Source organism: Patella vulgata, chromosome 2 (genome assembly GCF_932274485.2).
Source record: "Patella vulgata chromosome 2, xgPatVulg1.2, whole genome shotgun sequence".
NCBI lineage: Eukaryota > Metazoa > Mollusca > Gastropoda > Patellidae > Patella > Patella vulgata.
Window position 1 is genome coordinate 29,409,340 of NC_065880.2, and position 24,543 is coordinate 29,433,882.

General features: G+C 34.9%; 1 protein-coding gene across 1 annotated transcript in view; it reads right to left on the reverse strand.

Annotated features, from left to right (window-relative positions):
• LOC126812386 (uncharacterized) overlaps positions 1–24,543 on the reverse strand; it is a 74,896-nt gene that overhangs the window by 16,592 nt on the left and 33,761 nt on the right. The window contains exons 15-39 of the mRNA XM_056098656.1: positions 24,419–24,525; positions 23,568–23,784; positions 22,965–23,102; positions 22,082–22,320; positions 21,010–21,271; positions 20,367–20,494; positions 19,790–20,003; positions 18,944–19,090; positions 15,145–15,386; positions 14,335–14,539; positions 13,549–13,649; positions 12,716–12,923; positions 11,713–11,859; positions 8,887–9,165; positions 7,580–7,701; positions 7,363–7,421; positions 6,339–6,487; positions 5,390–5,656; positions 4,811–5,035; positions 4,124–4,246; positions 3,498–3,599; positions 2,657–2,751; positions 1,491–1,679; positions 776–844; positions 314–422 (exon numbers count right to left, since the gene is read on the reverse strand). Of these exons, the coding sequence (XP_055954631.1) occupies positions 314–422; positions 776–844; positions 1,491–1,679; positions 2,657–2,751; positions 3,498–3,599; positions 4,124–4,246; positions 4,811–5,035; positions 5,390–5,656; positions 6,339–6,487; positions 7,363–7,421; positions 7,580–7,701; positions 8,887–9,165; positions 11,713–11,859; positions 12,716–12,923; positions 13,549–13,649; positions 14,335–14,539; positions 15,145–15,386; positions 18,944–19,090; positions 19,790–20,003; positions 20,367–20,494; positions 21,010–21,271; positions 22,082–22,320; positions 22,965–23,102; positions 23,568–23,784; positions 24,419–24,525 (4,143 nt within the window). The remainder of the gene's footprint in view (positions 1–313; positions 423–775; positions 845–1,490; positions 1,680–2,656; positions 2,752–3,497; positions 3,600–4,123; positions 4,247–4,810; positions 5,036–5,389; positions 5,657–6,338; positions 6,488–7,362; positions 7,422–7,579; positions 7,702–8,886; positions 9,166–11,712; positions 11,860–12,715; positions 12,924–13,548; positions 13,650–14,334; positions 14,540–15,144; positions 15,387–18,943; positions 19,091–19,789; positions 20,004–20,366; positions 20,495–21,009; positions 21,272–22,081; positions 22,321–22,964; positions 23,103–23,567; positions 23,785–24,418; positions 24,526–24,543) is intronic.

Consider the following 24,543-nt stretch of genomic DNA (forward strand, 5'->3'; position numbering starts at 1 on the left):
TGTAAATCCAACTTATATTTCTACAACTATAACATTTATTACTGTTGTAAGTGTAACATATAAATATAACTATTGTATTTATTACTGTCCAACTTATATAAATATAACAGGGCCAAAAAACTGAGGTCCCTTGTACATGTAAAAGAACACTTGACAGTTCAATTTGATATAAGAGTAGGCCGTAGCGCCACTGTTCGGACAAACTTCCCACATAGCACACTGTCTTTACTAGCCCAGTTGGTTCACAATAGTAGGACATAATCCACATTTCATTTTTGTTATTTATTGGTGTAAATATTAATTACATGTATACCTATTTTAGTTGTCACTGCCGTTATTGGTGTTCTAGTCCTTAGACGACTACTGGTTAGTTTAGCCATATCATCAACTGTACCTAGCATAGCAGCTAGACCACTCTTATTCTGCAGAAACAATTATTAATGAAAAGCACATTTTAATAATTAATTTGTAGGAATATTATCAATTTCAAGATTCCCCATCTCGCAAACAATAGGATGCAAACATAAACAAATTTGCAATCGTTTCAATTTCTAGCTACTAGTTTATTCAAATATTCTGAATTGCATTTGCTTTCTTTCAATGTCCCTTTATGTGTAGAAATCTATCAAGTATTAAAAAGAAAGTATGCTTATGTTGGACATGATTATAAAAATATGTGATTTAAAGTTAACAGACGCATTAAAGCTATGCTATATAACAATATTTTATGATATGATTTTTATTTAAAACAACCTATAGATTCATTAAAACTAACCTGTTCTGACAGTGTGCTCCACTCCTCGTCATCAGCATCTAATATATTACTAGCTGATTTAGCAAAATTCTGAAACAATAAAAATTTAGACATTCTATTAGTAATGTTGATAAATAGCTTAGGACAATATAGGGCATTTGCAATAATGGAAATGAGACACACAATGCATTCAAACATTCGACATGCAGGCAGCAATAACATTGCTACAAGATCACCACTGAAAATTGGGGGTGGCTACCAGCCTAACACTGCAAAGTAATTAAAGTAACGATGCATGATTTACATTTTTCGAAAAACATCAAATTTCTCATGACTTAATCCATGCTAATTTATACTTAGATTGATTATTTAGCATTTAATTCAGAAAACAGAATTAAAACCAATACTAAATAACTGATTCAATCAGATATAAAACAGGTCCATCAATTTGTTTCACAGCAAATATAGATGGTGGCCGTATTGTTACAAAGGGAGCAGCATAGATAGATGAAAATTTGTTAGAATGGAACCATTTTTGTACTGATATTTCTATTCATCTTTCACAAAATTGTAGTTTTCAAGGGATTCTAAAATCATGCATAGGGTCTTTAAGCTTATGCAGTAGTTCGTGAATATGACATTGCTAAATTTTCGCTCATATATACCGCTAATCATAACTTCCAATATATCATGTTACGGTTAAAAGAATGCATTATTAAAATGAAGATAATATTACCTCCAATTCTGGTTTCTCTATAACTTTGGATTCATTATCATTATTTATATCTATAATATCTAGTAATATTTGTATAGTTGTTTCTACATCCCCAGCTGAAAACCTTCTAGCTTCAACTGTTAAATTAACCAAAGTCTTTAATGTATCTTCTGGTACTTCAACAACTTTACCCTCTTTTACATCTTCTGTCTGAAAAATTTTAAAAAAACATGGTATAAGTAATAACCTCCAGGGTTTATTAGACAAAACCCCACAAAATTTCCTTATATTGCCCTAAAAAGAAATGAAATGAAATGAAATGGGGTTTAACGTCCTACTGTTTTGCTCCGAACTGGGCTGATGAAGACGGGCATATGCCATACAGTGTGCTATGAGGGAAATTTTGCCCAGACAGTGGCACTATGGCCTACTCTTATATTGAATTCCATCTGTCAAGGGATCTTTTACGTGCACGCCAATATGTACACGGAACCTTGGTTTTTCGTCCCATCCGAATGATTAGACAGCTGTTCTTGTCAGGCCCTCTGTCCTGCATCACTGACAAGGGGGAACCACGCCGGAAAATCTGGATGAACTTTCTTGGCCAATGCAGGGATAGGACACCCGACCTCCAGGCTAGCGAGCCAGCTTCTTACCCACTTAGCCACCGTGACCCCCCGCCCTAAAAAGAGCATGTGGGTGGCGGTGGTGGTGGATTAGTTAGTGCAATCAATGCACAGCTAAAATTTGCTTACAAGGATAAATGTTTTTTAATGCTGTTGCCTTCTTTTATGTGTACCGTTTGCGTTATGAAAACATAAAAAGGTATCTTGTCATTCGGATCAGATGAAAGACCAGTTTGCAGTTTCTATAAACAACTTCCATTGACATTTGGAATACAATGAATAACTATAGAAAAAGGTCTTGAAAATATTCCTCCTTACTGTCCATTTGAAAGTATAAAAAGACAGCCATATGTTAGTCTCAAATTAACCACAAATATTTAACTATATCCACAACAATATCTCCATGGAAACACCAATTAAATCAAGAAAGATATTTCTGACTTATCTAGGAAGGGTTGGGTGGCATGCACTTCAGATCACAAGGTTATGTGAGGTGGTTTCAATCCCAGGAGTAGGGTTGCCTGCCTAACTTTGTGGGTTTCCTCTATGTTTTCTACTTACCTTTCGCTTCAATATAACCAAGTTTGTCTTCTTACAGTTTGAGTAATCAGGTTGTAACCACATTCCACTAGAAGAACAATGTCTACGAGCCAAGCCTGTATGAATAAATATTAATTTGTGTTTACACCAAGGACAGCTAGATTTGTGATTGTTTTAAGCCAGATACGAGGGTTTCAGTTGAAGATATTACTGAACCATACTTTCGAACGATATACCGTACTCTCACATCGGATGGTATGACAAATTTTATTCCAGAAATCAGTCTATATTAAATAACATTTTCTTATAGAACATCTGGATATTAATATTTATTGTCAACTAAATTTTTTCTCACCAATGAATGAAGCCTAAGCTATATGACCTTTTCCTTGGTTCTTTTACGACATTTGAGATAGTTGGCGCTACTCAATAGACAAAGAGATAATGCTCTTTTTTTACTAGCAATGCCTGTGTGTGGCGCGTCTTGTCCACGGTTTGTCTTTACGGTTTTACTATAAAAGTCATGAAACAATCTCGGTTGCAACCACGGAGGGATGAATAACTATAAAATGTTTGAAAATGATGTGAACATTTTCAAAACCCTTGAAGTTTCAGAAACTGCCAAAAAATCTTCCAACCCATCAAATCAGCCATGAAAATGGCTTGTGGAGAGCTGGGAGTCTTAGACTAATTTGGAGCTTCATTTACCGTTCACAAAATCAAACTAAACTATGTCTATCAAGGAAAATGTGTTTTTAATGGGCAAGAAAAATAAATACAATTAATTATTGTATTATCCACACTGTTCTAAAACAAAACAGGTTTCAATTTGTTTTGACATATTCAAAAGAGTGAGGCTCACCATCATAACCAGGGCCACATTCTAATTTTACATCTGCATCTCTATGTGCAGACGGCCATGTTGTATTCCTTATGTCAGTTATTTCAGAACAGGGTCGATCGTCTGTATTTACAAAATAAAAAACAAAAACAACAAAAATTTTAAAAATTATAAAGTATAATAGTCAAAACAATATAAGAAATTTACTGTCCACTAAACTACACCTGTTTTAACAGAAAGGTTGCACAAAATCCTCAGAAACTTTCTGGATATAGCCAGATATATAAAGATGTATTAAATGATGACATTTGACAAGTAGACAAATGTTGGCATCAGGAGCCGTCTGTCCCATAAACATCCTTCTTCCAATCTCGAAGTGACTTGTCCAGTGAGTAAGGCAAAGTATCTAGATAAATGATCTGGTGTGAGCTGGTTTCCTGCCACACATAAACCCGGCTGTCGGCAACAAATAACCCTTGGCCTGTGCCACTCCTAAAGCTATTACTAAGATATTTATTATGAGCTAGATTAATATGCTTACGGATGGTACAATACTATAATTTTAAAGTACCATGAGCTATGATTTAAAGTTGACAGAAACATTAATTCTTTTGTTTTTAGATAAGTAATATCTGCTTTGTACTCACCATTTGGGGGAACATAATGAATTGCTGCAGTTAAACTGTTTGTCTGTCCAGCAGCATTAGAAACAATACAATAATACTCGCTATCCGAGTTCTGAACTGTTACTGATAAGGTGTCTGTATTTTCTGAATGACAGAACATACAAATGTAATTAGTGGGAATTTAGTTGGTTCTTTGTCTCAATAATCTGATTGAACATTCATAAAATTTTACAATTTTAACAGGACAAAATTGATATTCAATAGACTGCTTCATATCTCTAATGTGACATATATTAATTTTAAATAGGTCATACAATAAATGTAGAGTGTTCACAAGAAATTTTGGGTGAAAGACAGATGGACGGATGGACAATGATCAATGAAATGCAATGAACACTAATGAAGCCATGGAGTGTGTTTTGAGGGAAATTCTGTCAGTCCATGAATGCTACAGCCTATTGTTATTTTGATTTCCAACTTTCAAGGGCTCTTTTATTTACAGGACCTCAGTTTTTCATTCCATTCGAACAACTGGCTACAGTTCCTTGCCAGGTCTTTTGTTCTGCACCACTGAAAAGGGGAAATAAGACTGGAAAATTCCAGAGAAATTTTGAGGCCAACGCCAGGCCAACGCCAGGATCAAATCCTGGACCTCCTGATTATTGTGACTCCCAATGATCAATGAAAGATAATAAATAATTAACATACCGTTTGCTACAATAGAATTAGTGTTAATATTAAACCAGCTATAGGTAACAGGTGCACTACTTGCTAGAACAGATGTACATCGTAACGTCACAGTACCTCCACCATTTAAAAATACTGTCAACGGCCACAGGGTGACTACAGGTTTTGATATAATATTGACATTTGTTGATGCAGATATTGTTACACTCGAATTCTCAACGCTGGTAATCTCACATTTCAGGCTTCCTGCAAAATCAACAAAAACAAATGAAAATTTGAAAGAAGACCTGAATGCTAACCATACCTTAACCTTATAGATTATTATGAGTGGCATGCATCCAGAAAATTTGAAAACATATTTTTTGATTTCTGCATGTTTTTTGGGTTTTTTTTTTAGGAGTTTATGCCCTCATGAATTAAACATTGCTTTTTCAAAAACATCAAGAAAATTTGAAATATTTTTTGATTTCTGCATGTTTTTGATTAATTTATTCCCTTAATTTAACCTACAGTTTTTATAATCAGTTATATACAGATCATTATCACCAATATGGTCAGATTTGTTCAACTGTTGTGTAAATGATGGTACGATATATTCACCTGTATGACTTGGTGCTGTTTTATTAAATGTAAGAGTATAAAGATATCCAAATCTATCATTAGTAACAGGAAAATTTGCCAACTGAATTCTCGATGTATGACTCAAAATCAGGGGAGAGTCATCTATGAACCACTCCACTTTGACGCCAGTGTTGCCTGATAAGCTGACCATTCTAAATGTACAGGCGTATGTAATAATAATCCCTTCTTTCAGATGATTAGGGTCTCCCGCCTCAAGATGTAATGTTGGTGTAGAAATATACTGAGCTGAAATATACAATATACAATATACAAGTCTGGGTTCAGAAATGAGATCTTGAACTAACAAACTCTTTATCCAACTTCAACCTTAAACGATCATGAATTACTTTTGTTAAAATGCTTTTTTTGATATTGTGGTTACTCCTCCATTTTTGTCAACATATTAGATGGTTCAATCTGTGTAAAGTCTTATATACACAATATAAATCATTGTTGCTTGATATTATCAAGGGGTCACGGTGGCTAAGTGGGTAAGACGCTGGCTAGCTAGCCTGTAGGTTGATTGTTCGATCCCTGCATTGGCCGAGAAAGTTCATCCAGATTTTCCGGCATGGTTCCCCCTGTCTAGTCATTCAGATCTGACGAAAGACCATGGTCCCGTGTACACATTGGTGTGCACGTAAAAAATCCCTTGACAGTTGGAATTCGATATAAGAGTTGGCCATAGTGCCGTTGTCCGGGCAAAATTCTCCTCATAGCACACTGTATGGCATATGCCCGTCTTTATTAACCCAGGTCGGAGCAGAACAGTAGGACATTAAGCCCCATTTCATTTCATTTCATTTTCATTTGATATTATCAAACTTACTATTAAAAAGCCCCTAAAAAGTTGATAAAGTCAGGTACTAGCTATAGTTTGTTAAATACATGCTGAAATAATATTTAAGATATACAACTGTACACATACCTCCTCGATAGGCTACTCCAGATCTGGTATCAGTGATCAATGTACCTACAGCACCAGTATATATGCTATCTCGGAAATTGGCTATAGTCTCATTGACTGTACCAGTTTGATTAACAAAAAAAACAGCATCAAATATAACACTTCCAGGTCTGAAAAAAAAACAAAAAAAACCTTTTAGTAATTACATTGGTTGTTTAAAAATAAAGAAAAATTATGATTTGTTTTTCTAACAATAAAATCATGAGAGCAAATGATTTTTGCGGCAGTTTCGTCTACTTTCCAACCAAATCCAACTGTCAGTGGTTCTCTTACAAGAACCAATGTGGTTAATGAGCTAGTGGCATACACACTGAGCCACCATGGCTCTGTCATGAGAACAAAAGTACACAGAGACTAAACGGCTACCTTGGTTCAACCACTAAGAATAACAAACAACTCAAATGTAAGTCATGTCTTAAGATGGAAGCCATTATTGTCATACCATCAAAACATATCTTTGATTTTAATCAATATTCCCAGAGAACTTCTTTCCTTTGTTAATACTCCAATACAGGGGTGGCAATTATTTACACCATGCGTCAATTTGTTCACTCACATATTCAAATGTGTCATAAATAGAACACAAGTTCATACCAGATCAAACGTGAGAGATGTAACTGGCAAGAACCTGTGATGCACTCGTGTGCAGATGTCTAGCACATCATGACCACACAAGTATTAAATAAATGCATATTGAACAGTTATGGGAGGATTGAAGAAAAAAGTCAAATTTTCCTGTGTGATTCATTAAGCATATTTTAAAATGAAAACAGAATAATGTGAAAGAAGATAACATTCACTAAAAAGGATGTGCACGAAATAAGAAAATGGCTAAAAATAATTAGTAGGCTTACTGCCTTATTATAACAGTGATGTAGTGTACCACTTCTAATCAAACGTACCACATGTGTTGGAGGTTGGCGAGTCCTGCTGTAATGCATGTGGTAATTGATTGGCTACACTGTGAACAAAGCGATTACCTTACCTCATATTTATTACTTCTGTCTTATGTAGACCTTTATCTTCAGAAAGTCCAACTGTTAACTGAAATATATAAAATACATCTGAATTTTCTTATTTTGGTTTTAGTTTTCAAAGACAGAGCGATTTTTAAATGACTGCAACTAAAAACAATATGTTGCATGTAGATTTGATCGCTATTAACCAATATTATAAGAATTTAAAAATACTGGAATACTTACATTTGTTTCTACTTCCCGTTTTAAATCAATGTATGCCTGTGATTTGTTGTTTACCATGATGTTATTCCAGTCCCGATTGGTTACTCTAAATCCAACCAACACCGTGGTCAAGATGGGGATTTCTTAAAAGAAAGATGTGACATGCCAAGTTTTACAACAATCATTCCTAATAATAACAATTATATTTGTTGATTCACTCTCTAACTACCAAACAAAAATATATAAGAAACAACATAATAACTCCACAACTGGGTAATGACATTAAAGAAAAAAAAACATTATTTCATATTGGGGAGTACATTAAATATAAGATCATTGCCCTAGTTTTTTTAATTTCATAGAAGTAACATCCCTCGGCTCAGTAAGAATTTCCTTGGATTCAGTATCTTTGATGGGAGTCATCATTCGAATGTCAGATCATATACGATTGGCCAAATGTAAACATGTTTAGGAAAACGCTGAACAATATCTAGTGTTTATTGTTTATCTAAACGAGTGTTTACTGTTTCGTTTAACAGCACATTGACATGAAAAGCGAGAGAGAGCGAGAGAAATGGAGTATTAACGTCCACTCGACACAGACTAGGTCATTTCAGGACTAACATATGGTTTAATTTTATTTCAATAATTCGCTTGCGCGTAGGGGTCTTTAGCAGTGGGAGGAAACCGGAGGACCTGGAGAAAACCAACGAGGTTGGACAGGCAACCCTACTCCTTGTCACGTACAACCGGGGGACATGAAAAGCAACAGCTAAATGATTTTTTTCTGCTCTACTTTACTGAGTGTTTGATTTTAAGAATATCATCCATCCTTTATTCAATAACACTCGGACAACATTCAGCAGACGTATTTAGATCAACATTAAGCAGATCTACTCAGATGTATTCAGATGTATTCAGGGATGTATTAAAAGTTATAGGTTGAAGTTAATAATTCAGTGGCTTGGCAAATATGGCACTAGCTCACTGACCAGGAGGTGCCGCGTTCAATTCTGGTGTTGGCTGAGAGAAAGTTCCTGATGATTTTACAAGCTGGTTCACGCTTGTTAGTTTTGTAGGATGGAGGGCCGGGCAAGGAAAAAGCATCTAGTTGTTTGCATGGTTTGAAACAGCAAGGTCCACCCATTTACTAGTTGACATGCACATGGAAGAACTCTTGACAGTTAGAATTCAATGCAGTGTAGGTGAAAAAAACTCTGCTGTCCGGGCAAAATTTCCCCTCATAGCATCTGATTTGTGTTCATTAGCCTATTGGAAGTTAAACCCAATTTTATTCATTCAGACAATTTCAGTTCTAAATCACTCACCTAGTGTAGTAACAAATTCTTTAAGTGACGTTAAGTTATTATTGTTGGTTTCTGCTATGATCCGGAATTGATAAAGATTGGCTGCTTTAAGATCGGTTACGTTATAAGATGTATTAGATCGATCTAGTTTGATATACCGGATATCGGTTCTGCTATATGTAACTTCCAATATATGTCTTAATACTAGATTCTGGGATTCAGGTCTATCATAAGACCAACACAACTCCACATTGTAGATTCCAAGTTCAGAAACAGTTAATTTTGGTACTGATGGTTGAACTGAAGCATAAAAGAATACATACATATACATGTTTTGGTGGCAAATGGTGTATTTAATTATAAACCATAGTTATAACCAGTTAGGGCTCTTGTTTAAACATACATTATGCAAGAGCTAAATCTGTCTATTGCAGGTCTTTCTTTAGGCCTGAAATGTTATCTAAATCATTAATTAGACATTAATAATCAGCTTCTTGATGGCATCGCTAGCCTGTGATCTTTAGTGGATTATGGGCTGATTTACGGCATAACTTTCATTCACGATTTAAATGGATAATCGAGACTGTGCTGTTTATCGTACTGACTTTAGTAATGATGATCGAGGCTAGGCGGAAATTTCAATCGCTTAGTTCTCGGTTCATAGTGGATCAATTTGAATGAAATTTTCAGCAAATTGCCTTTACATGATCTAGTTTTTAACTATTATAGTGAGAACAGCCAACTTGTTATCGAATCTCCCATAATGTATCTTGACTGGCAGAGAAATTGACTGGCTACAGAACTTACCTGTCAGTCAATTTTATATGCCATAAAATTAGAATTTCAAACAATTTAACTTAAACACAGTTCAAATCAGTGTCCGAAACAAACATTTTCCAAGCACAGGCCCGCAGGACCTGTGTGACACGTGATCATGTGGGTCCTTCAGGTGACACGCAGGTCCAACCAATAATAATAATATTTATAGTTTCCAAGCGAAGCGCAGAACGATCAGAATAAAGGAAGTACATATAAAGCCAGTACACCACAGAAGGACTAAGGGTTTAGTAACTTAATTTCATTTCAATTTAATGGCAACAAATCTATTCACGGCTACATAATTTACCGTTTTGTCTCATCAAACTAGGTCAACTTCAAATAGTTACACAAAAAAACTTGACGCCTGGCGATAACGTTGAGGAATGGCATAAACTCGCTTATCCCACCGTAGATTGTTAGCACAATAGCCCAGAATTGAGTCAAATGAGGTCCCGTAGGAAATGGTTTTAAAATTATAAGCTTCCATTACCTTTAATAATAGGTAGGCCTACAGCTACACCGTTCGGAAAATTTTCGTGTCAGTAATATTCCTAAATAAATTACTGTCTTCGTTTTTTTGGATGGATATAAAATGATACAGCACGGTGGTATTTTTCATAACACAATTTATAGTTTTTGTCTATCACATAACTTGCAAATATGTTTTTATTCATTCGTCCATGAGAGACACACGGCACAGTGATCACGTGACAGCCATAATTGAAATTACTTTAAAATAAAATTCCGTACGACTATGCCATATAGTTTTCAATAATAATAACGACAATATGTTTAAAATTTAGCCTCTGCCAGCATGTGTATCAAATAAAAAATCATAACGGTAAACGTTACTTAAAACTAAACCTAGCATCGCTGGCTTATTGACCTAGAAATTCCAACTGATGTCACGTGTCATCGGCGGATTTGGCATCGAAGATTTTGTCGGAAAAATATATTATTAATGACTGTTCTGAGGATTATATTCAACTAAGATTTAAATTTCTGTAACAACTGGTCAGCCAAACCATTAAATGCATGATCCAATTATTATTTTATTATCTACCGGTACCTGGAATATATATGGAGCGTCGAAGAAGCGCGATTCCCGAGCGAGATTCGCAGTCCATACCGAGAGGTATGACTGTTATTGTAGCCAACAAGCAAGTTGATTGACTACTTAATCAAAAAGTAATAATTAACCCGTTAAATTTAGCCGAAAGTAGATTGATTTATGATACCATAGTGGCCGATTCATTGTTTTTACCAATCGGTTTGTTTAAAGTTCAAGCGGCTAAAGCCGACAAAAAAAACCCAGTTACAAATCAAAGGCTGGTTACGCGAGTCAATGTCTGGAAAAACAGCAGCTTCCGTCATGTCGATGACAAGTAAACAATAACTGTCAACTATCGGAGACTCGGAGGTTGCGTTTCTATGACAGTTCTGGCATTTCCCGAATTGTCGTATGTGGACACTAACTATGCGAGATAAGAAAGAAGGCGAAGGCCCGGCGGACCCGAGTGAAATAGGCAAGCAGGAGTCCTCCGATAAATCAGTCGGTCTCGGGCCTACGGACCGACGTTTGTGTCGAACACTGGTTCAAATTGATAGTTCTTATGAGTAAAAAAACACATAATATGAATTCAAAAATTGTGATAATGCTAATAATTATCATTTTCTTTGGAATAAAATATCTTTCTTATCAAAATACATCAAAAATTGACCGTATGGCAACATTTGATAAAGTTTTATCAACTACTTCTTCTCATTCACATTCACATGGCTGCATGAAACCACACCAAACTAGTGTATCATAGCGTGCTCCCTTTATAATCAGACTTCAACCCCAAAAATGTAGAATATTGTACTCCGAATAGGCAAATATAATATATGTGATTACCACAATAAATAACGACAAATAGGGATAATGAAATGTAGGTCACCTGAACAGGAGAGGCGAAAGTATCTAGAAATTTCCTAAAAATTCTAGGGCAAAGATATTTCAACTGGATCTAATTATGATTGACTTACAAGATATATTCACAGTAACATCTATAATGGTAGTCAAAAGTCCATCAGTAACACTAAATGTTAAATATGTAGGACTACTGGTCACAGGAAGTTGAGACTTTGTTTCGATATTCTGGGTTCCAGGTGATAGACGGAAGTATGTTGAACCTGAAAAACACAAAACAAATCAATCTAAATGCAACAAAAGTATTGTGTATATATATATATCTTGAAATTCCATGATGTTAGAATCTAATACATTATGTACACTTTGTAAAAGACAATATTGGTGTCAGTCATTATCATATATGATAGAACTGATAAAACACGTTCCAAACATAATTTCAACACAGAGATCATTGCTAGGATAGATGCACAATGAAGATTTCAAGAAACAGAAGTGACGAAAGCAAAAGAAAAACACGAGATATCCTATATAAATGACTGAAGTGACGAGTGATAACAGATTCACAGGCCAATTTCTGTTCACTAATAATTCCTTTGAAGATCCTGTGGGAGGATATCTGACAATTCAAAAAAATAATCGGCAGTCACTCGATAAGAGAAAAGAAGAAAAAGTCTGTGCACTACCATGTTTTTATTAAGTATAGATAGACTGAATAAGATGGAACCTGGAACATCCTGGTTAGGGAACTAGAGCCACCGTGGATCCCAACGTAAATGTAGGTAAATAAAATCAGCCCCCTTTGATAAATGAAATGTGAATTAACATCCTACATTGTTACATTGTGATATGAAAGAAATGTTGCATGGACAGCTGTACTACAGCCTACTCTTATGTCAAGTTTTCTTTTACATCCACGTCAATGTGTACACAGGAACTTGGTTTTTTGTCCCTTCCCAATAACTAGATACTGTCCTTGTGAGGCCCTCCATCTTGCACCACTGACAAGGGGAAACCACATTGTAAAATCTCGGGGAACTTTCTTGGCCAACACTGGGAATCGAACCCCAGACCTCATGGTTAATGAGCCAGCCCCTTTGATAAAACTAGGATACTTACCATTTAAATTTGGTGTCAGTTGATCAAACTTTGGATTTCTATCTGAATCAGTACAGTTAAATCTATAAACAACATATCCTACACTAACAGAAGCATCAACCGTCACTTTAACTGAACGATCGTCTGAACATACTGGTTTTTCATTTATATCAGTAACATCTATAGTAACAGTTACACTAGATGCCAGGCGGGAACGATCATCTTCAGCCTGAATAAAAAATAAAATACGAGTCAGAAAGTTCATATTTGTATTTTTATTGAAATTTAGAGTCGGCTGGTGACCATTACCCTTTGGGTACACTATATACCAAGTAGCTTTGGTTTCTGCAATCCAGATAAGTGAAAACCACCTCACAAACTACCTATACATGTAGTTGTCATTCAAGAGCATCTGGTATGACTTCTCAATTGATTATTTTAACAACATGACACAATAATTATTTCAACACATAACCAAAAATAAACAATAGGATAAACTATTTCCAAAATAATTACTAAAACACAACAAAATGATAGAATAAATTATTTCCACACAATATTATAAGTATTTCAACACAACTGCATCTTACAAACTCTCCGCATTTCTCAAATGCAGTGTTTGAAAACTCAGTTTCTGTAATTAGTTGGCATTCAAAATGGTGTGTGTTTATTGTAAAGGCTCTTATCAAGAGATAAACAAGGAAGATCATTGAAGGGGTTGCTTAAAACAGAGGCAGAGGTTAGATTTTAATATGGCTATTTAACAGTGAGTAGGCTGATTAATTAAAATACAGTATATCGACTTGGCTAAACTCATTGCCTATTTAAATATTTGAGTGATATGACTTTCCTACCTCAACAGTTAAAATTATTTCTTCATTGCTGAATCGTTTTAATGATGATGTGGTTATTAATGTTCCATTTTCATCAATTTCAAACCCTGCCAAGTTTTCCCCTACAAATATAACAATAAATAAACATTTGTGATACAGTTTCCATGGTGAAACCCATCCCAACATATATTCATAACACAAACACCAATAACAAATGCAAATAAACTATTTCTAGAATACCTGATACTACCTGTTAAATGTCGTATTTAAGATGTCTTGCAGCAGATTTAAGTGACTTACCACTTAAAGTTTATCCTATTGCTTTAATTACAATTGTGACGTGTGGGATTTTGCAATTATCATTTTTGTTTGCAATGTATTAAAGAGACTGCTTGATATGTTTTGTAGGGTAGTGTGCTTCACTGTCTTATTAAATATGTTCAGCATACAGGCAGATTTTACCAATGCTAGGATTCCAACGGTAACGTTACTGATGGCCTGTGTCATGGCAACCATCAAAACACAACAATAGCACATCCAGGAATTTGCAAAAGATAATTTTCTATAATCAATATTTAAACACATACACCGACTTCAATAATAGGTTCAATTAATGTCCAACTTTTCTGGACCTGGAAAAGTTTCTTTTACATGTATGTCAATGGTTTTTCATTCCCATACTGGGAAATCCCAATGAATTTTCAGGCCCAATAATGAGATGGAAGTCGGGACCTCCAGGTTTTGCGAACTAGCACTATATCACTGAGCCACTTAAGGGATAGTATATATATACCCATAAAATCTCACCTTTTATTGAATAGGTAACGTTCCCAGAGAAGTTACCGGCTGATTCTGCATGTACAGCTATTATCTTTGTGCCTATTGCTATATCTTCTCGTGTTGTTGTAGTGTAACGTTGCTGTGAGAATACAGGTACCGATTGTAAATACAAGACGGATATATTAAAAGGCAACGTTATATTCTTAAATCCATTATTAACTCTTATAGAAGCCTGGAGAAAAATAAAAGACAAATTATTAAATGAATTAGAAATTTTCATATTAAAGGCTCGGGGGCTTTGTTTACGAATACTTTAACTAAAATATTTCAAGAATGCAGTTCTTTCATCGGATAAGAACTATAATGTGTACTAGAATTTTTATTCTCAGTAAAAGAGAATTTGGAATCCTTAAAATATTTTAGTTTAAGTTTTTGTTTATTCCTGTGTCTAGAACCCATGACCGAATTCAATCGCTGTCACAGCAAAATTTCCCTCATAGCAAACTACATGGCGTATGCACATTGTCATTAGCTCCCTGTGGAGCAGAAAAGTAGGACATTATACCCCATTTCATTCATTCATTCATTTTTAGAGTTCACATTCTAATATATTATTAGTATTCATGACAGAAAGATCTGAAATGATTTTTTAAATAACCCCTTTCTTTCTAATATAAAATATCAGCCAATAAAATGGTCTATTTAGTGGAGTTTTAAGCTAGGTTTGGATTAATGTCGCATACAATGTTGCAAACAAAAACAAAATTATATACATGTGATTTGCCAATGTCCCCACTTTTATTCAAAATGAAATTACAATATCTCGCTGTTTCTTACCTGATAATCTCCATTAACTGATCTATTATAACAGAGTCTAAGAATACCATTTGATCCATCGAAAGTTGAATTGTAAACGTAGAAGTCTGGAATGTAGTCACCGGTAGATACATAAGTTAATGTTGATGTATCTCCAGGGTCAGTAGTAGGGTCAGTACATCCACTATCAATAGTGGTACATTCGTCTTTTAACCAAACTTGAGGAGGTGTTACTACTGGATTACACACAGCACTTACATCTCCTGTTAAAAAAAAATAATATAAAATTATAGTTATGTCAAGTTAGTAATGACTGTATTTGCTGACAAATGTCACACATTATGGATAGCTCTGCTCATATCCACTATTCACTGAGTTACCGGCCCTTGCCGTAAGAGACAAGTGTCCCAACTGTTACTTTGTCTGAAACACTTGAGTAGTCAAGTCAAGTTCGCACACAAGTTCTCGATCTGTTGAAATGTCGCAAACAGCGTGGAACGGGAAAGTAAACCCTTTGCAAATAAATTTCTGAAGGCGTTAAGAGGAAATGGTTCACCCCGAAGATATTGCTCAATATAGTACCTGATGTAAATACCGAAACTTTAAATGCAATACATGTAGATCGAAAAAGGTTTGCGACTGACATAAACTTTGATAATGAACGGGCCAGAGAAAATCTTGGATGCTAGAATGGAGGATTATCTGGCATTATTTCTCGGCTATTAAAGTGTTCGACATGAAAGTATCTGAATCTGAATCTAGAAGGTATAGTAATAGCATAATAATATTATATGTATATCAGTATTTGAAGAAAAACGTTGATATGGGTCACGCACGTGCATGCGTCACTTGTGTTTAGCTGTGGTCAATTGATTAGGATGTATTAAATGTCTGTTTGTCTTTATTAATAATTTTGGGTGAGCCTGTTCGGCTTTGTTGTTCCGCAATATAATTATAACATAGAGCATCCACCAAAGGTTGTCTTATTTATTTCTACTGTGTAGACAAAGTAATGAATGTTTTCTTCAATAATTTGGGCGAGTCGTGCTCAACCTTGTTGTTTCGTGATCTAACATGGAGCACAAAATAAGGTTGTCTTAATTTATTTCAACTGTGTTGGCAAGAAGTAAAGCAAATGTTTTCTTTAATAATTTAGGTTGAAACCGTTCAGCCTTGTTGTTCCGCAGTCTAACATGGGACATACAATAACTTTGTTTTAATTTATTTCTACTGTGTCGGCAAGAAGTAAACTGAATGTTTTTCTTTAATAATTTTATGAGAGACTGTTCAGCCTTGATGTTCCTCAATCTAACATGGAAGATACGCTACGGTTGACCTCTTTTTTAGTATATAAAAGGGCTTTACCTGTGTGCAGGCAAGTAGTAAAGCTAATGTTTTCTTTAATAATTTTGGGTGAACCTGTTCAGCCTTGTTGTTCAGCAATCTAACATGAGACAGAGACTAAGGTTGTTTTAATTTAATTTAGAGTGAAACTGTTCAGCCTTGTTGTTCCTCAATCTAACATGGGACATACACTAAGGTTGTTTTAATTTATTTATTCTGTGTCGGCAAGTAGTAAAGTGAAAGTTTTTCTTTAATAACTTTGAGTGAGACTGTTCAGCCTTATTATTCCACAACCTAACATGGAACATACACTAAGAGGGCTTATCTCTGCGCAAGCGAAGTTAAGGGGGCTTACCTGTGTGGAAGCAAATTAAGGGGGCTTACCTGTGTGGAAGCAAATTAAGGGGGCTTACCTGTGTGGAAGCAAATTAAAGGGGGCTTACCTGTGTGAAAGTTGTGGAAACAAAGTTTAGATGGCTTGAGTGGAAGCAATTTAATTAAGGGGAGCATAGTTTAGATTGCTGACCTGTGTGGAAGCAAATTAAATGGGGCTTACCTGTGTGGAAGCGAATTAAGAGGCTTACCTGTGTGGAAGCATAGTTTAGATGGCTTCCCTGTCACGTTGAAGCAAAGTAAGTGAGCTTGCCTGTGTGGAAGCATAGTTTAGTTGGCTTACCTGTGTGGAAGCAAAAGGAGGCTTACCTGTATGGAAGCAAAATGAGGCTTACCTGTGTGGAAGCAGATTAAGAGGCTTACCTGTGTGAAAGCATAGATTAGTTGGCTTACTTGTGTGGAAGGGGGTTTACCTGTGTAGAAGCAGATTAAGGGGCCTACCTGTGTGGAAGCAGTTTTTAAGGGGGCTTACCTGTGTGAAATCAAAGAAAGGTTGCAAAGCAATTTGGGATTTGGGTAGTCATCTATAATAGCCATTATGACCTTTTTAATCTGTGGCATTAAAATTTAGCTAGAATCATAGTGGTTAAATTATCGGGACTGAAACCACGAAGATATTCAAAAATGGGAACAGAATGTATAAAAGTTCAAAGCCTTATGTACGGAATAATTGACCGAGATTACCAAAAATGGGTTAAACGGGAAAAATATGTGGTGGGATGAAGTGTGTTATGGGGCGAAGTGTGTTGTGGGGCGAAGTGTGGTGTGGGGCGTTGTGGGGCGTTGTGGGGCGAAGTGTGTTGTGGGGCGAAGTGTGTTATGGGGCGAAGTGTGTTATGGGGCGAAGTGAGTTGTGAGTTGAGATAGTATTGGATGTTAATAAAGTTCATATTGTTGTCATTGTCTTAGTTTTGATATTCGTAAAATGATACCGGAGCAGAAGCACTGTGCCTGCAATACTTAAATCTATAGGCAAGACGGTAATTCAGTGGAAAGTATACTATTCACTGAGTTACCGGTCCTTGCCGTAAGAGACAAGTGTCCTTCCAGGCAGCCTACACGGTAGTTAGTAAGATAATGCCAAATAGGGATCGGGCTCTGTCATTGTCAGTAGTGCACCTTTCATAAGTAAGGTATTAAAAAAAAGTGTCCTTCCAGGCAGCCTACACGGTAGTTAGTAAGATAATGCCAAATAGGGATCGGGCTCTGTCATTGTCAGTAGTGCACCTTTCATAAGTAAGGTATTAAAAAAAAAAATAAAAAAAAATAGGGAGTTGCGTTTTGCCTATAGGACTCCTCACAGTAGAAGCACTGTGCCTGCAATACTTAAATCTATAGGCAAGACGGTAATTCAGTGAAAAGTATACTATTATATTACCCATGTATTCAGAACAATATATGTGTAATATATTGGGTAAGTTATTATCTATTTCTTGTGTATTATAATGTAGTTCTGCTTGTGACTGATGTTGTTTTGTAAGTAAATGCAATAACATCACCAATTTAGAATGAAATGGAGTTTTAACATCCTACTTTTCTGCTCCCACTGGGCTAATAAAGATGGGCATCCTGTGTGCTATGGGAGAAATATTTCCTGAAAAATGTGTCCTACACAGGACCGAGGTTTTTAGTAACATCCAGAAAACTAGACACTGCTTCTTGCCATGTGACTATGTGGTATTAACATATGTGGTTTTAATTATCTGAATGTAATAACAGTGACTATATTGTGTTAATTATCTGACTGTAATAACAGTGAATATGGAGTGTTAACTATATTACTGTAATAACAGTGACCTCCCAGCATAAAGCATGTAATAACAGTTACTATCTGGTGTTAACTATCTTACTCTAATAACAGCAACTACATGGTGCTAATTATCTTACTGTATTAATGGTGACTATGTGGTGTTAACTATCTTAATGTAATAACAGTGAATATGTGGTGTTAATTATCTTACTGTAATAACAGTGAATATGTGGTGTTAATCACAACAGGGACTGTAAATTATCTGGTGTTAATTATCATAAGATACTATGTGATACTAATATACGGTAATAATAGTTGTGACAATATACTTACTATTAACATTTATTGTCACTGTAGCCGTGGAACTAAGTGGTGGGGTACCATTATCTCTAGCTTGTATAGTTACAATATGCTGACCTGTCTCACGTGGTAATCTCTTACCTAAATACATTGCACCAGAAGTTCGAACTTTGAATACATCTGCAAAAAAGAAACAAATATAAATTTTCTGCACATATATGACTAATGAGGAAAATATTGCCCAAACATCAAGACTGAAAACTATTCTTATTTTGATTTGAAACTGTTAGGGGATCTTTAACACGATGCCAATGGTATACATTGGAATTTAATTTTATGACCTATTGAAAGGGCAATACACTTATAGACCCTCCAACCTCCACCACTGACAAAATCCTGTTTACAGAGCCAGCGCCATATCACTGATGCATTATGACTTACCGAAAAAACAAAAATGTGTGGAATTAAAATAGAAATGAAATTAAACGTCATACTTTTGTGCACTGAATGGGTAAAGGAAGATGGGAGGGATTTAAATATAACACTTTGGTCAGAACAATACTCAAGTCATTTTGATACTAATGGCGGAGGAGGAGAGCATCATCTGATCATTAAACATGAGTTTGCCCAGATAGTATCTTCATACCCAATACACACTTTTGAATTAAATATATGTGTTACAATTTGGCACTTTCAGCAACAATAATGAGATTTTAAATTCTATCATATTTACAATGCAAACGAGATAGCCTGAACAGTGGCTTCGCATTTATCAACTAATTAGAATATATACATGATCTAAATACTATTGAACTAAACATAACTGTAAAAATTTGGCATTTTTAGTAACTATAATGAGATTGGTCCTGCAATACAAACCTGGATATGGTTGGGTTATTATAGAATACTGAAGATTTTTAAAATTTGGATCAACATCAGTATCATTACATTGTACTGTAAGAAAATCATCTGCTGTTGTACTTCTTATTATAGATAATGCAACATCATATGTTGTACAAGATGGCTTTTCATTCACATCTTTTATTTTGAAATTAACGATCGCTGATGCGTTTAGATTCCCTCCATCAGAAGCCTGCATTTTAAAAAGTAGACATATATATTTTGTCATTTATCAAAAAAGCATTCAAATAGTGAAGCTAACAATATAATCTAGGATCTAAAGATTTTTACTTGAATAGTGAAGCTAATAATATATCTAGGATCTAAATTAAAGGTTTTTACTTGAATAGTGAAGCTAACAATTAATATATCTAGAAGGGCTTTACTTGAATAGTGAAGCTAATAATATATCTAGAAGGGCTTTACTTGAATAGTGAAGCTAACAATTAATATATCTAGAAGGGCTTTACTTGAATAGTGAAGCTAATAATATATCTAAAAGGGCTTTACTTGAATAGTGAAGCTAACAATATATCAAGAACTAAAGGGTTTTTACCTGAATAGTGAATTCAACAATATATCTTGGATCTAAAGGACGAATAATATCAAAATCTTGGTTGGCATATTGTATCGGTATTGTTAAACTAGGAACTTCTTGATTGCTGAGTTTATCTATGAGTATGGCTGAAAATTAAAATTACATAATGGTTTTAAAAATGTTTACTGCAACAGTATACATTAAAATAGAATTGAATAAATTGATGCTCATACGTGGAATAACACTTACAGCATTTTTAACATGCAAAGTTATGACGATCCCTTGATAAAGACAAAATGTATATAGTACACCTGATAAATGAACAAAATGCTGTGTGGGTTTAGTTGTTAATGGCCCCCTTAAGGTGTTAAGTTTTAATTGTATTTGATTGTTATTTTTGTTGCATATTCTGTAAATATTTGCCTACTATTCACATACCTGTATCATTTGCTTATTTGCTTGATAAAGACGAGAGTATCCCCGTTGAAACGTCGTTTAGTATTAAACTCAGTAATTGTGTATCAATAAAATTGTACCTTGTGTTAAATGTTAAATAATCAATCTGAGTGAGAAATTTGATATTTTAGAGAAAAATGCAAAGGACCCATTGTTCATATCTGTGTGAAAATAATCATGCCAAAGTTGAGGAAATAACTTTTACCTGATCCGTGAATATTCTTTACTCTAAATTTGTCTTCAATATCTGGGTCAAGAAGTTGAATGACGTGCAGGGGGTCAGCACTCGTATCAATAAAAGCCCGTACAAAATCAATCATTGCAATATTTGTACCATTGGCAGTAGTTTCTAAAACATCAATATCATAGGTGTCGTTTTCGAACCGTGGCGCTTCATTTACATCTTTGACTTCTACAGCCCAGTTTATGGTTTCTGATCCCAGACCGTTTCCGACTTCAATTCTAACCTAAAAGAGTAAAGCCAAATGTCACAATCCTAACAATAAGGTGGCATATATGTGAATTAATGACATAAAATGGAACCATATGTCAGTCCTGAAATGACGTAGTTTGTGTGAAGGACATTAAACCCCATAAGATTACCATACTATTAGATGCTTATTTCATACCTGACATTCAATCTACTTAATGAGTTTAAGCAACTGATTCAGAAGCTATTTCAACAGAAAGGTTATTTCTGGTGATTAGGACAAAATACATTCAATATACATAGTCTCCACATATAACTAACAGAATATAACTACAATTATAATTGATGCTACATTTGCCCATAGTATCGTCATTTGTGCTATAAAACAAATATGGGTGTATAACAAAATTGATTACTATTATCAAATACACACCAACAATGTCCCATCTTAATCCCAAAATAAATATATGTAACTCATCAATTACTTGAATATTTATCTTTATATAAAGCAGCTAGAAATCAATGTAGAAAATAATCTATTATCGAACATAGTCAAGATACTGATGCTGTTTAACTATACACAAAATTTAATCACTCTTATTCAATTTGAATCAGAGTCATCTTTTTTCCAAGCAACGACAAATCATATTGCTTATCTCTGCTTAGCCCAAACAGAAAATGTTCATCATCGAACTCACCTATCGACTATTGAACATTCTACCTTATTGTGTTTCGAAAAGTGTGACGGACAGGCTGACTATCAGACAGATGGAAGACCATAACATTTAAATAGGTCCCCGCTATCTCCAAAAGAACGGGGATGAAAACAAAGGAATGAATATCTTACTGTGTCCATAAATATGTTACGCCGTATTTGATGTGGAAGACACATTCTGATATCTAGAATACCAGCAGTAGTGTTGTCAACATTAACACGTAAGTCATTTGTACGATTGTTAAATATTGTCCATGTGAACGTTGTATCAACCGAACTATTACATCGTATCTTTTCTTGATTACAGCGAGTCGTAGTTTCAAGGAAAACAGTTTGAAGGTTAGTTGTGTTACATACAGGTGGAAAATTGCCTGAAAAAATGTACAGAAAACATGTTATATATTAAAACTGTACAGGGAATCCATGGTGGCTCAGTGGTGAAGGTGCTAGCTCATTAACAAGGAGATTCAGTGTTCGATTCCGGTGTTGGCTGTGGAAGTACCTTAGGAAAGATTTTTCAGTAAGGTTGCTTCTTGTCAGTGGTTTAGGACAGTGGAACGCCTGGCAAGGAAGTGTCTAGCTATTAGGAAGTGATGAAAAACCGAGGTCTTGTGTAAAGGTTTGGCGTGCAAGAACAAAACCCTTGACAGTTGTAATGTGAAATCAGATTAGGCCATGGAGACACTGTCCTGGGCATGTTGTATGCCCGTCTTCGTTGGGCTAGTTAGTGCAGTGCAGAAAGTTTAAGTAGATTATTCCATTAACATATTACAGATTACACTCTACAAGGACGAGGAAAAGTGAACAAAACTGATCACAGACGTACAAAATTTTAGAAATTAACAAAGACCGATATACAAGAAGTACAAACAATACTAACAAGGGCATCTGCACAAAATATCACAACTTATGGGCTATACTGATTATGCCGTGTGCACAAAATATGACAAAATGGGTAATATTGATAATGCTGTGTGCACAAAATATGACAACTTCTTATAACAATAAAACTTACGTTCTATATTGACCGTTATATTAATATATGTTGTTAGATCTAGAGAAGATGCAGAAACAACAAAATCTATAACGCTTGGTTGATTTAGTAGACTTTCGATAACATTGATGGAGCCATTAACTCCAACTCTGAAAGGTACTGAAAAGAAAAAGATAAAGGTTTGTGACCAACAACTGCCCAATACTTACGGTTAGAAGCCACAACTTATAAAATAGCTAGATTAGGGTACCTTCCAAAAATGTTCCAGTAATTATACTGATGTTTCCTAGGTTATAAAATAGCTAGATTAGGGTACCTTATACTGATGGTCCCTAGCCCCTAGGTTATAAAATAGCTAGATTAGTGTACCTTATACTGACGGTTCCTAGCCCCTAGGTTATAAAATAGCTAGATTAGGGTACCTTATACTGATGGTCACTAAGTCATAAAATAGCAAGGAAAATTCCTCTGTAGTCAAATCCCTGTCCACACTGTCATGTTTGAATATATTTACTAGAACATTTGATGCAACTTCTCAGGAATTTAATAAAACATTTTGTTGTATTTCCAGGACATTCAATGTTTATTTGTCAAACAAAAATAAGGTAAACAAATAATATGTACCTGTATTTGGTGTTCGCTGGACTATACTGTATTGAATCTGTTTATATTCTGTTTTTGTATCATTGTCCATGCAGTCCAATTCACCTATTGTTGTACCAGTAGCAGTCAGAACAGAAACATTAAATATCCTGATAATTTGACAAACAGGTGCTTCGTTGATATCTATTATATTTATGGTTAAATTCAAATTTGATGATCGGCCACCAGTGTCTGTAGCCTAGAGTAGAAAAAAGGTCATATTCAAAATATGTGATTGAATTACAAAGTATCTTGTTATAGCAAGAATGTTGACTGTCTTTTGAAATATTTGGGAGATTCAATTCAGAGCTAATTGTATCTATTAGGCTATTGCATGTCTTTATTTTGGCTTCAAATTTTATATAAACTATTATTTAGGCATTATTAACATAACAAGCCTATATCAACTCTCTAGATCATCGGATGACAGAGATTTAAACGGATTAAAATATGATTGCCATTTAATGATTTAATTTAAAAATGGAGAAGCGATGCTGAGTCTCGAATGTCCAGTACCGTTGCTACGATAATAAACACTCTGTGCTGCATCTTCCATAACTTAGCTCAGTAATTTTCAATATATTCATATTTCATATCTATTTTTAAACTATTATAGCAAGAATAGCCAGCTCTTTATCTAAATCTTACATAATGCAACTTTAAGATAATAGATTAAGTCACATTTTTTGCTTACTTCAAGAAAGATAAGAAAGTCTGGATTTATAGCTTCTGTCTATAATATAATACTCTCATCTGAACAGCCTGTTAGCCATAGTCGTCGCAAACCGAGTCACATGTTCCTTGTTAAAATAAGTAAAACTTAAAATACTTACGACAAATGAAACATTCTTGGACAGAAAGTCGGCACTATTTAAGGGATGGTTATGGAAAATGGTGTATACGTTGCCCGTTGAATTCATAGAGAATGCTAAACCAAGATCTGAAACAAAACAAATCA